The sequence below is a fragment of the Pseudorasbora parva genome, chromosome 4, assembly GCF_024679245.1.
Source record: "Pseudorasbora parva isolate DD20220531a chromosome 4, ASM2467924v1, whole genome shotgun sequence".
Lineage (NCBI taxonomy): Eukaryota > Metazoa > Chordata > Actinopteri > Cypriniformes > Gobionidae > Pseudorasbora > Pseudorasbora parva.
The window spans coordinates 7,975,456-7,988,208 of NC_090175.1; the positions used below are offsets into that span (position 1 = coordinate 7,975,456).

At 38.6% G+C, this 12,753-nt stretch overlaps 1 protein-coding gene across 1 annotated transcript in view; it reads right to left on the reverse strand.

Annotated features, from left to right (window-relative positions):
• Positions 1–1,232: 1,232 nt before the first annotated feature.
• Positions 1,233–12,753, reverse strand: part of LOC137073759 (B-cell receptor CD22-like) — a 20,348-nt gene continuing 8,827 nt past the window's right edge. The window contains exons 4-11 of the mRNA XM_067442468.1: positions 9,982–10,236; positions 9,651–9,905; positions 9,321–9,578; positions 8,984–9,232; positions 8,814–8,907; positions 8,652–8,700; positions 1,687–1,767; positions 1,233–1,602 (exon numbers count right to left, since the gene is read on the reverse strand). Coding sequence (XP_067298569.1) covers positions 1,498–1,602; positions 1,687–1,767; positions 8,652–8,700; positions 8,814–8,907; positions 8,984–9,232; positions 9,321–9,578; positions 9,651–9,905; positions 9,982–10,236 — 1,346 coding nt within the window. The 3' untranslated portion in view covers positions 1,233–1,497. The remainder of the gene's footprint in view (positions 1,603–1,686; positions 1,768–8,651; positions 8,701–8,813; positions 8,908–8,983; positions 9,233–9,320; positions 9,579–9,650; positions 9,906–9,981; positions 10,237–12,753) is intronic.

A 12,753-nucleotide genomic window follows, 5' to 3' on the forward strand; every position in this document is an offset into this window, starting at 1 on the left:
ATCAGAGATACTGATAAAGGGACAGAGCTGAGCGATGCGACGCAGATGGAAGAATGCCAATTTAGTGACGGAATTAATGTGAGAGTGGAAAGATAGAGAGAAATCAAAAATTACACCAAGATTTTTAACAGTAGTAGATGGTTTGATAAGAGAGCCAGCAGTCTCACAGGTGAAGTTGGTGGGAATTTTATTAGTGAGTGACGAAGGTCCAGTGAAAATAATCTCAGTTTTGTCCATGTTAAGTTTTAGAAAATTTAGGACTCAAAACCAACTGAGCAACTGTAAAATCTGTTAATTTGATCTGTTTATTAAATAATTCATTGGATGATATGAGTAACAATGAGGTTTAAGACAGAAAATCTTACACAATAAGCAAAAACACATTTAACGGTTCCATACTCATATAAAATAGGTTCATGTCCCACTTCAGAAACATCACCTTTGGAGGCGAGTAAATGATGTCAAAATGTTAGTTGTAAATGTGGTCGTTTTGTTCTGTAAGTTAAAAAATACTGCATGTGAAAATGAATCCTAGTGACTTGATACTCAGTTTTACCCTTATTTGCATAAAACACAACTAACACGATCAGACACTGGAACTCAATACTCACAAACAATGGAAATAATATGACAGATTAGTCCAGGTATTCTCATGCAAACACCTACTGTGCTGGAGTGTGATGAAGACCGAACACAAGGAAGATTTTCTCACTTCTGTTTTTCAAACCGGTGTTTTGTCTCTGTCCGTTTCTTTCCGTTTCTATTCCTGAGGATTTTCCCGCGCTGTGGGCGGAGCAACGGCGACAGGCGTTAATCTGATTGGTGTTCAGACTCCTGCAGTCTTTAATCCTGTTTGATTGGTAATTTTTACCACTATGAATAATAATACAATGAGACTGTATTAAATTAATAACTATTAATATGAATTATTCACTATTCTGGTTCGCTTGCGTATTTTCATTTGGTCCGATCTCAGTATTCTAGTTCATCACTTCTTTACTTCTGACCTTTTATTACTTATACTTTATAAAACCTACAGGCGTTTATTAGTGTGAATGATATCCTCTAGATGGCAGTCTGGACACACACACAAAATATCACCAATAATGTCAGTTATAATGAGAAAATACACGCAGCTACGAGAGAAATGTTTATTGGAGATGTTGGTATTTTAAACACTACAAAAATGATTATGTTCTGAAGTATTGAGTAAATGTTGCTGCGATCTTATTTTAAACATTCAAACTACACAAGTGTTCTCCTAAAATACATTTGCATATGCAGCACATACATGAAAAATATGAAATTGTGGCTAAAATATAGAAATGCAAGACTAATACAAAAAAAACAATTCTAAAAATCCTCTTATAAGCTGAATTGCAATATACGCGGTTTAAGAAAGCAGACTGTCATTGATAATGAGATGATGTTGAGCTGGTGATGGTGGATGATGGGTTTCTGAGGAGCATCAGTCAGCAGGGATTCAGTGAGGAGAGTTTAATGTGGATCTGCTGAAGTCACTGCTAGAGTCTCATATTCAGAAGATCTGGACTGAAGCTCAAGAGCCGTGTAGATGCCATCAGGAGCTCTGGACTGAACACCCTGTGAGAGACGGATCAACAAACAGCCAGTTTATGTGTGGATCTGCTGAATCTGACTGAGAAAGTGTCTGAGACGTTTACTGACTGGGATTGTGCTGTAAATGTCAGCAGATTTTCTGGACGCTGGATCCAGAGCTGTGTACGTATCATCACTCGCGTCAGCCGTCTATAGAGAGACATTTATAGACTGATATTGCACATATGTGGCACCATGTAATATTAGACATGAAAACTAGAGATCTGACTTTTTCAGTCCCCATACCGATACCGATGCCTGGGCTTTGTGTATCTGTCGATACCCGATATCGATCCGATACTATTGTTGAATTAATAATAAATTGTATACCTTTCACCTTCCTTGAAGAGACTAAAGGCACCAGACTTTACTGACACAATAAGACAAAATAACAGATGTATGCAAAGTGTTGAATTCTTATTTAAAGAACAATTGTGCATTCAAATCTAAAATATAATGCAGGGCTTCACATTAAGTATGCTTATGCTCAAATCGGTCATTCACTTGTCCGAGTAAAAAAATGTGCTTGTCCGAAAAAAAGTTAGATTTGTGTGTGTGTGTGTGTGTGTGTGTGTGTGTGTGTGTGTGTGTGTGTGTTGTAAATATAACTCAGTGTTCGAATTATACCATGGCCTTTGGGGGAGCGCACTTTTGTATGGGGATGGGGGTGTGGGGGTAACCACCATAGTCATTGATCTATATTTTTTATATTCTTGCACTGCTCTGCTTTACTTCAGTACACAGAGATCTGTATGTTAGGATGCCAAAAAGGTTTAAAAGTTACATTTTAGTCTGGTTTGTCTCAGATCTAACGGCGCTTGTCAATGTAAAAATTATTGAGATGGCCAATCAAATGAAAGTAGGCGGGGTTTGCGTGCGTTCTGTTTTGGCTCGTGCACACAGTCGTCACACACAGACGAGCACGACAATCTATCGCTTAATGCCATTCCGGAGACTCTTAATATACAATCATCGATGAACATCTTTGATTTTAATGAAGAAGAAAAAGGGAAAAAAAACACGAATTGATAAGTCAAAAAGCCACCCTCAAATAGCCTATAAACCAAGCATCCGGCTGTCTTTGAGTTCACATGAACAACGGTTAAAGTTACTCATCAGGCTACAAAAGAATACCATAATTCCTCCATTCAACTAGGCTACTAGCCTGACAAGCCAGACCCACATCAAGATGTTTGGTCTGGAAACTCACCATTGACAGCTCAATCCGAGGGGCGGATAAACGGTTGTCTTTCAAACTCCCTCTGCACGCGATAGGATAGCGCTACAACCAACCAGAGCATGTGAATAATTAACTTGAATTTTTCGATCTGAATTTAAGCAATCAAATTTGATCAACCTGAATCTATTTTATCTGAATTTCTGTTAGTTGATTTTTATTTTATTTTGTATCTGAATTCGTGAGCATTGAAAATTATCCATTGAAATTCAGGTTGAGATGTAAATTTGAATGGTTTCCAAAGTAAAATAATTGCAATGGGAGAAATTCAGAGCAAATAAATTCAGATAAATGTTTTTCAAAATAAAATATTTCAAAACTAAGTTTCAGTGGCTGTTCAATTTCAAATAATTATGTCTCTTATTTGCTTCCATAAGGTGTCTTTGTTTCTTCAGTATAACACTTTAATTTCAACCATTGCGTCTGCCAGCATTAGGCAGAATGCACAAAAACCCTGCTGCTCGTGACGACACGTTGATGTCTTAAGACATGAACCGATCGTTTTCTGTGAGAAACCGAACAGTATTTGTTTGTTTTTTTACCTCATATCCAGACGAATTTTATCTAGTGTTCCCATCCGTCAGTACTTCCATCTGGTAAGGTCAAACTGGCGCAATGTAATTTCCTCTCTCAAGACCCATAAAGGCACTAAATATGTTGTTACAAAGGGGGGGGGGGGGGTTGATCTAAGCGACGATGAAAGCGGCATAATAAGACTGGATAATATCCCTAATCTATAACTGAGTGAAGATGAAGAAGAGGAAGAATGTATCAGACTGGCGTCAGACGAGTTGGACCGTAAGAAATCAGAGGCTATATCGATAGTAACATTTGACGGGGATAAAGGCAGAGAAATGGCTCAAATCTGTAACCGTGGCTGTAGTGTAGGGGTAAGACGCATGTCATCAAGTTTTGACGCAACTCGATCAGAGGATCAAATCCGCCTTTTGCCACACTCTCTCTACTCCCTTTTCCCATCACATATCAGATCGGAAAGGCATTTATTTTCAAAAAGAATTGAGAAAATGTTAGTGGAAATAAAGCATCTAACGTGTTTATTAATAAGTGTTTCTCGGTTAGAGTGTGTGGCAAAAGGCGGATTCGAACCACTGATCGATATGCGTCAAAACTTAATGGCATGCGCCTTAACCCTACACTACAGCCACGGTTAAGGACTGTACCCATTTCTCTGTCTCTATCCCCTTTGAACAGACACACAGTACATCCACTGAGAAGACCCCGGCAAACAGAAAGTGTGCCCGAACTACTTATTTCATTGGAGGCAACAAGATTTGCAAGAATACTTTTCTGTTTCTTATGGAGTGTGTTTTCAGAAACACCAAAGTTTTGTGTTCATTCTAAGAACACACACACGTTGTCTCATGTTTAGACCTTCCCATACCTACCTATTGTTCTTAATTTGAATTGTAATCGTTAGCATCGTATCACTTGCCAAAAAAAAAAAACATTACTATAATGGGCTTTTAGATGGTAATATTAGCATCTTTATTATTAGTAGTATGGGGTCCGATTTTTCCCGTTGCGTCTGTCGTTACTAGCAGCCATGCAGCTTTACAGGGGGTATGGCTTATCTAAATGAGATGTAAATGAGCCCTATTGTCACTCCCAGCAGGTGAGAACAGGTGAGAACTGCAAAACTTTAGAGGCTGTTTTCTCTCATTTATATTCCTACATTCAGATGGCCACAACTTCTCCAAATATTATCAGATTTCCATGTGCTACACAGCGTTGGAAAGCTTGGAGACTACACTTTCAGAATCTGTGAATAACTCAAAATGCCCCAGAACCGACTTGTGTCCCTACTTCGTGTATAGCTGAAAATCATGATTTCTCGTTGTCTTGATTGGTCAACGTCAGTTATGTTATGACAGTCATTCACAGAGAAACGCACTCTCTCCCTCTCTCACACCTCAGACTGTCAGCATGCTTACTCTACCTTGGTAACGGAGTTTGACGCTAACAAAAGCGACTGACTAATTAGAAAAACAAAAATCACGATTTTCAGCTTTATAAGACACGTAACAGAAAATATATTGTTATGGCCTGTAACATCTAGTGATCCATGACAGTAACTAACAATTATAAAATAATATAACCATTTTAAAAAAGAGAGAAAAACAATATTGACTTTGGACACCAAATGTACATGAAATAATAGAATCACTCACATAGTGAACTGTACTGAAATCGTGACTCTAAAACCATGATACAAACAATTTTTGTAATTTAAACCATTACATCCCTAATACCTTCTCAGTGTCTTTCAGATATGGATTTCTGTACAGCTCTAGTTTTATGTCCAGTGATTTTCAGGGAGAAAGTGGAAAAATGTCACAATCGGACAGGTATCGTATGCAAATAATCTATAGTAAGATAATTATTCTGTAAGTTACAAGTATATTTTTAGGAATATAAATTAAATCCAGGTTTACGTATGACTTTTCTAAATTTTGTCTTTTCATTTTGTTCAGGAAGAACCAGCCACAACCATATCCAATTGTACAGATTTTGGGAGCATAATTATTTCTTTTTAATGTCTCAACATTATTGTATTTTTTATTTCTCTCATGTTCGAAAATAAACAAATAAACAGCATCTGACTGGAAATGCACGTGTCTTCAGTGAAAAGAGTCTTCAGCGCTGTAAAAATGGAGGGATCTGAAATTTGCCTAGCAGTTGTGGTAGAGGACCTATTCAACCTTGCATATCCTTGTTTTATATGACAAGGATTGTTTTTGCATGATGCCAGGAGAGGAACTGGACTACCAGGCACTTGACCGTTATATGGTTTATGACATTTTGTATTTAGGAACAAGATATGCATAGTCACTCACCTACAAAACAATACAAAAGTGAAACTTAATTCTGTTCTCACTTTATGGCTGATCAGTTCACTTGTATTTGATATTGTTTTAAATGTATGTAGCCTACTAGTCTACTTGTATTTTTTATTTTTATTTGCTATGGAAAACCCTGCCTATTTTTCAGCAACACACGTGTTGGGAATGTTCCCAGGCAAAATAGATGTATGTAATTTTGACACGATACATAATAAAACGAATAATAAAGTACATTTTGATGTTTGAAAGTCTCTAGGTTAACATGAATGCAAATTATTACTAATTGTAATGTACATAAAACATAGTTGTCGGTTTTGAAATATTGCACCTGTTAATTAGCCTGACAAGCCAGACCCACATCAAGATGTTTGGTCTGGAAACTCACCATTGCCAGCTCAATCCGAGGGGCGGGATAAACGGTTGTCTTTCAAACTCCCTCTGCACGCGATAGGATAGCGCTACAACCAACCAGAGCAACGAAGGTGAAACAGAGCTTGTTGATAGATTAAACATTCCCGTATCCGGTCGGCTAAACCCAGAACACATCTTCCCTTCTTAAGAATGACTTCAGTGCCGTTCTTTGTTCTATTCTCAGAGAAAAGCTTAACTCCAATTCTTTCAGAATCGCAGTCAAAGCTGATTCGAAAGGCCGCCGTTAGCCAGTTTCTGTGTTTACTAGAAGCACGCAAACGCAACTCGGTCGTCGTCATTATGGCCCCGCCCACCGACTCTATACACAATGTAATTGGCCCGGTAAGAGTGAGAGGAATACAGCTCAGAAGGGTATTGAGAGTTCCTAGACGACACTCGCGGGCAGATTAAATTTGCTGCCGCTAGGGTGCGTCTAGATTTCTACACAGCAAAAACTCCAGTGTTAAATTAACTCTCCTCAGAATTTATTTGGCTCCACACTCAGGAGTGTTAAAAATAACTCTGAAGAAGTGTTAAAGATAATGAGATAATTAAGAGATTAATTAAGTGATGATTGGCCATTAGTGATGAACACCTGATGATAACAAGCAGAATCACTGAAGGAAAGAGTCACCATTTTAAGTCACCATTATGGAGATGAGTGTTTGCTATAGTTGGGCTCTTTACCCTAAGCTTTTTAACATTAGTTATTTTTTCTGGCTGCTTTTACTGTGTGTTTGGAACACCGTTTTGCAAAGAAAGCACAGAGAAAATCTGTTCAGGAGTTAGTGATGTTTTTATTAACATAATCATCACTTAGTGACTGGTTCAACTGATATCATTCTGTACAAATTTCTAGCTATATGGGGCATGTGTTGATTTTACATTATTAATTATAACAGCTCTGTGAAGTTAATAGGGTGAGATTCTGCACAAAAAAGATTTCAAACTACTTTGTTGCGTTAGACACTCACAGACATCAAGAATCAGTGTATGAATCTCAACAATGGTGACAAACAGCATATCAGATACACAGATCAACTCTGAACATCACAAAACAAGCTACTAAAAAGTCACATAAAACAGCAAAAAGAAAATGGTGAGAATAGAAAGAAATCACTAAATCAGTTCATCTTATAATTTATTCATGCTGCAATGCATGCTGGGAGCCATTAGTGAGTTTTGATTGGTGCACCCAGAATGCACTGCAAAAGCCTTTTGATGGCCTCCATTATTGAGATTCATACGCTGATTATTGATGTCTCTGTGTGGCTGAATGACGAGATTCAAACCTTTTTTTTTTTTTAAAGGACAGAATTTTTTTTTTTAAATCCCTCTGATTATTATTGTAAACACCAGAGCTGCTATAATCAATAAAGTAAACGTAACTCAGAGATTAGGCTCTAAATGACATCAGTGATTCAGCTCATGATGATTATGTCAAAACATAACCATCAACACTTGGTCACATTTTCTCTGCACTTGTATGGATGCTTTAAAGCAACCAGATAAAGACTAATGTTATAAAGTCAAGAGCCCAACTAAAGCAAACACTCTCCATAATGGTGACTTAAAAATGGTGACTCTTTCCTTCAGTGATTCTGCTTGTTGTCATCAGGTGTTCATCACTAATGGCCAATCATCACTTAATTAATCTCTTAATTATCTCATTATATTTAACACTTCTTCAGAGTTACTTTTAACACTCTTGAGTGTGGAGCCAAATAAACTCTGAGGAGAGTTAATTTAACACTGGAGTTTTTGCTGTGTAGGCTACCTGTCAATAGCCTATAGACCGAAATATTCTTTGCCGTGAATACTGCCGACGATGTCTTTGCGGTCTCATTTTAGTACTTTATTATTATAAATGATTGTTAAAAGTTAGCAGAAAAAGACCAAAGTATTTCTGACGACGCTCAGGGTTTTTGTGGATATTGTAAAACTTTAATCCATGTTTTATTTTGTTTGCTGTTGTCACAGCCCACAGCACAGCGGATAGACACATGTTACAATTCAGTCCTACAAATGGCGGCCGCGCCACTGTGTGACGTCATATGAAATCTAAGAATACTGCTAATTTTTTCGAGATTTTGATCTCTTGGCTGGGTCGTTAATAGCATATTTTTCTGTGGTGTGACAAACTCAGATCACATACTTAATTTTAACTTTACAGGGTCTTTAACATACAAAATGATTATTTAAGAGTACAAACTAAGTTACATTTGGTTTCTTTTGTGTTTATTGAGCAAGTGAATGTTTATTGTGAAACTGAGTGAGTATAAGACATGTTTAAAGAAAAAGTTTGGGCAGAAATTATTAGAGAAATAAGTGAACTGAGATGCTCAATTCATAATTGACACTAAATATTTAATTCTTTCAGAAGACATTCTTCTAATAAATGTTTTGCATTGGAAAGATGCCTGTTTCTTTGCAGACTTGTAACACACACACTATTGTGTTCAAAGTTGCGACACACAATCTCACTGTATTGAGTTGTAGATGGAGGTGTGTGTTTGCCGACTCACCTGCTTTTGATTCACGTCTTCAGTTCCTCCTTCTCTCCTCTTCTTCCTCCTGAAAACAGAGAGAAAACTATTACAAAATGTTTGTGTTTAAAAAAAGGAGAGTCAGTTTATTTTATATGTGAGATTGAATTTTTGTTTAGTGTGTAGACAAACTTCACTCACTTTATGAACACGATGATGATGACAATGATGACGATGATGAAGATCAATCCCGCCACGAGCCCATAAACTGTGTGCAGAACTGCTCTCTGAACTCCTGAAACAAGATGATCATGAAGATCATTTCACATGAGAGACGGACTGAACTGAAGGAGTGTGTTTATAGGAAATACCTTTAACAGAGAGTGAAACAGACGCTGATCTCTGAGAGCCATATTTATTCTGAGCCTCACAGTAGAAGCGTCCACTGAAACTGGAGTTAAAGCTGGAGATGCTGAAACTCTGTCCAGATCCAACAGCTGAGGTTTGATCCTCCTTAAACCAGCTGAAGTTCACAGCAGGAGGGTTTGAGTCACTGCTGCAGCTCAGAGTCACTGAATCTCCCTCCACTATTACAGACGGACTGACGCTCTTTGGAGGATCTACAGGAAAATACAAAAAATGTAATTCAGGAAGTAAATAATTAAGCAATTATCATCCAGAACTGCTCAAAAGTAAAGGCAGACTCACACATGACATTCACGTTCACAGGAGCAGAGATCTGAGATCCGTGTTTGTTTCTAGCAGAGCAATGATATTTTCCACTGGCCTCAGACTCAATATTAGTGATCCTGTAGGTGTCGCCAGATCCCAGAAGTGTTTCTCCTTTAAACCAGCTGAAGTTCACAGCAGGAGGGTTTGAGTCACTGCTGCAGCTCAGAGTCACTGAATCTCCCTCCACTATTACACCAGAGGAATTAAGGGTCACCACAACATCTCTTGGTGCGTCTGAAAGAGACAAAAATATTATTGGATAACTCACTATAACCAGACGATTTACTGACTCAGTTATTAACTCACACATTATGTTAATCTTCACAGCATGAGAGTCTTTCTCTCCATATTTATTTCTGGATCTGCACTTGTATTCTCCACTGCCATCAGAGCGGATGTTGGAGATGCTGTAGACTCCTCCAGATCCTACATTCAGTTCTCCTTTAATCCAGCTGATTTCTGCAGGAGGGTTTGAGTCACTGCTGCAGCTCAGAGTCACTGAATCTCCCTCCACTATTACACCAGAGGAATTAAGGGTCACCACAACATCTCTTGGTGCGTCTGAAAGAGACAAAAAATATCATTATTGGATAACTCACTATAACCAGACGATTTACTGACTCAGTTATTCACTCACACATGACATTAATCTTCACAGCATCAGAGTCTTTCTCTCCATATTTATTTCTGGATCTGCACTTGTATTCTCCACTGTCATCAGAGCTGATGTTGGAGATGCTGTAGACTCCTCCAGATCCTAAAATCATTTCTCCTTTAAACCATCTGAAGTTCACAGCAGGAGGGTTTGAGTCACTGCTGCAGCTCAGAGTCACTGAATCTCCCTCCACTATTACAGACGGACTGACGGACACTGAGACGCTCTTTGGAGGATCTACAGGGAATATATAGAAAACAGGAAAATGATTATTTTATTTATGCCATGACCTTCCATCACCATTATTAAACTGCTGAAGACTATCTGTAAGTATGAATCAAAATATTGATAAAAAAAGGTTCAAATCTTTATCTGAACTGATCAGGGCTCCAGACTAAAACATCGATTAAGGAGCATCGGCTCCTATAGGGGAAAAATAAAGAGCCAATAGTGTTAAGTGCCACAAAATAATAAGTGTGTTTTAATTTTGTCATGCGTTGTCAAATCTGCCCTCTTTTTACTATTAATTTTATTGTATTTTTATCAATCTCTTTTGGATAAAAGAGTTGACCACTGAGTTTAGTTTGGCCTCCTCCTGACACGTCCTATAAACCGTTTGTTTTGCTCACACCTATTCTTTATTTCTTCATTATTAACATCGGAGAGGATACATTTGGTGAAATGCAGCTCTTCATGTTCAGTTATATAGGCAGTGTTGAATCTCATGTTTAGCTCCTTTCTTTATGTAGATGTCAGGTTAGGTGAAAGTATAAGAATTATGTAAGTGTGTATATTTAGTAAAAAGCCTCTATCTATAGTTAGTTATCTGACTAACGAGTTCATGAGCATTGAGTGTCATTTCTGAGGTAAATTTGACTTTGTTCTTAAGCTTAAGACACGACAGAGATGAGTCAATGAATGAACATCCAGGCAATGTAAAATGTCTTTCATGCACATATAGATAAACTTCCTCCGATACACATGTCCGCTGTGTGGACGCCAACAAATTGTTAACAGTTCTTGTGTTTAACTGATACTGATATGGATTCTTATTCTCAATATCTTTAAATCTTTGCTGTTTTCTTTAACTGCCTGAACTTCACATTATCTGTAGCACAGCATCCATAACTGCAGGAAGATTACTCAACTGTCTCTGTTAATGCCAATATTTAATGCCATTCAACGGCGGCCCCAAATGGGCGTTATCGTGCTGGTGGGGGTTACTGTTTTCACAGACTGAACGCCCCCTTCTTCTTCTTCGCCTCTTCTGCTGAACTGCTAGCTGTCAACATCTGGATTAATATGTTCAACATTCGCTAGTTAGTTACACGCCACGTTCTAAAGCCAAGTGCCGTGTTATCTGTGCACATTTTGAGCTATCCGCGTCTATGTCTACGCTGAAATGAACCATTGTGTGTGTGTGTGTGTGTCCACAATGTAAATGGATTTACAAAAATACTAAATTATGTTTTTTTTTGTTTTTTTTTTATGTAAAAACTAGGGCTGTCCTCGACTAAGGATTTAGACATTCAAATCAGAATTGTCGAATCTCTCTATGGTCGACTCTCGATAGTTGAATCATCTGCACCGCGATCGAAATACAGAACATCACACAAATATATAAAAGAACATTTTGATAAATAAACCTAAAAAAAAATACCTGCCTAGAGAGGAAAAGAACACTTTGAGTGCGTTTACTGCTCGTTCTGAAGCCGATCGTGCCTAATGCGGGTGAAGGACGCGAAGCTCAGCCCCACGCCTCAGGATCTCACACCGCCACCTGACGCGCACATTATATACACGCAAGCTCAATTTTGAATTGACTGACACATGAGCTGCACGAAAGCGCTCTGTGGTGCGGCAGGATTTTAAACAACTTCCTAAGGTGGCTGCGGACAGGCGCTGAATGCTGCCGCTGGTCACCGGTGTGTGTAGGCTACACTCATTGAACGTGTTCTAATTTTAAAGGTGCGGTGCGAAGCTCAGCGCCCTTAAAGGGGTTGAACACCGATGCTCAAATCAGAGCCGCGACACGTCTTTAAAATATTGAGCACCCCCATATTGCCAAAATGGTATGATCCTCGTTTCATAACACCCGCGAAGATTCGACCGTGAGATCGGTGGTCGAATCAGGCTCCGCATATCGATGCATCGAATCTTCGACTTTTCGGGGTCACCCCAGTAAAAACGCAGAATGTGTCTTGTGATGGGTAGGCTTAGATCAGGGTTGGGTGTAGGCAATCGGTATAGTGATTGACATGGCCAGATTAAATGTTTAGAATCGGTTGCAGGGCATTTCTGCTGAACTGGTTTGGGGTGAAAAATAACACATATGACACGATGAGACGCTACCAGGAATGCCCAATAGGTGTTCTTGTTTCATGACGGGAACGCCCAAGCCGGAGCTGGACCCTTCTCATTAATGTCGCTTTCAGCGTGTTTGTTCATTTGAGTAAACTATTAAAAAAACTTTCAACTTTAAAATTGTGTATTTTATCATGAAATATAAGCAATAATGTAATGTTGCCGCTCTTGAATGTGACCTGACACATCGCTCGATCAGCATTTCCACCTGATCCTCGCTGTCTCTGTTCATATTTTGGCGCTCAGACTCAAAGGAGAGTTTTTTTCCTCTGTATCTTTGCTGCGCGTCGTCTCATTTTATCACGTCAACACAACAGATGGGCTACTGATCTCTGAACTTGCAGGTACAAAGGCATGCATATTTTAATCGTAACATGTAAATGTATATGG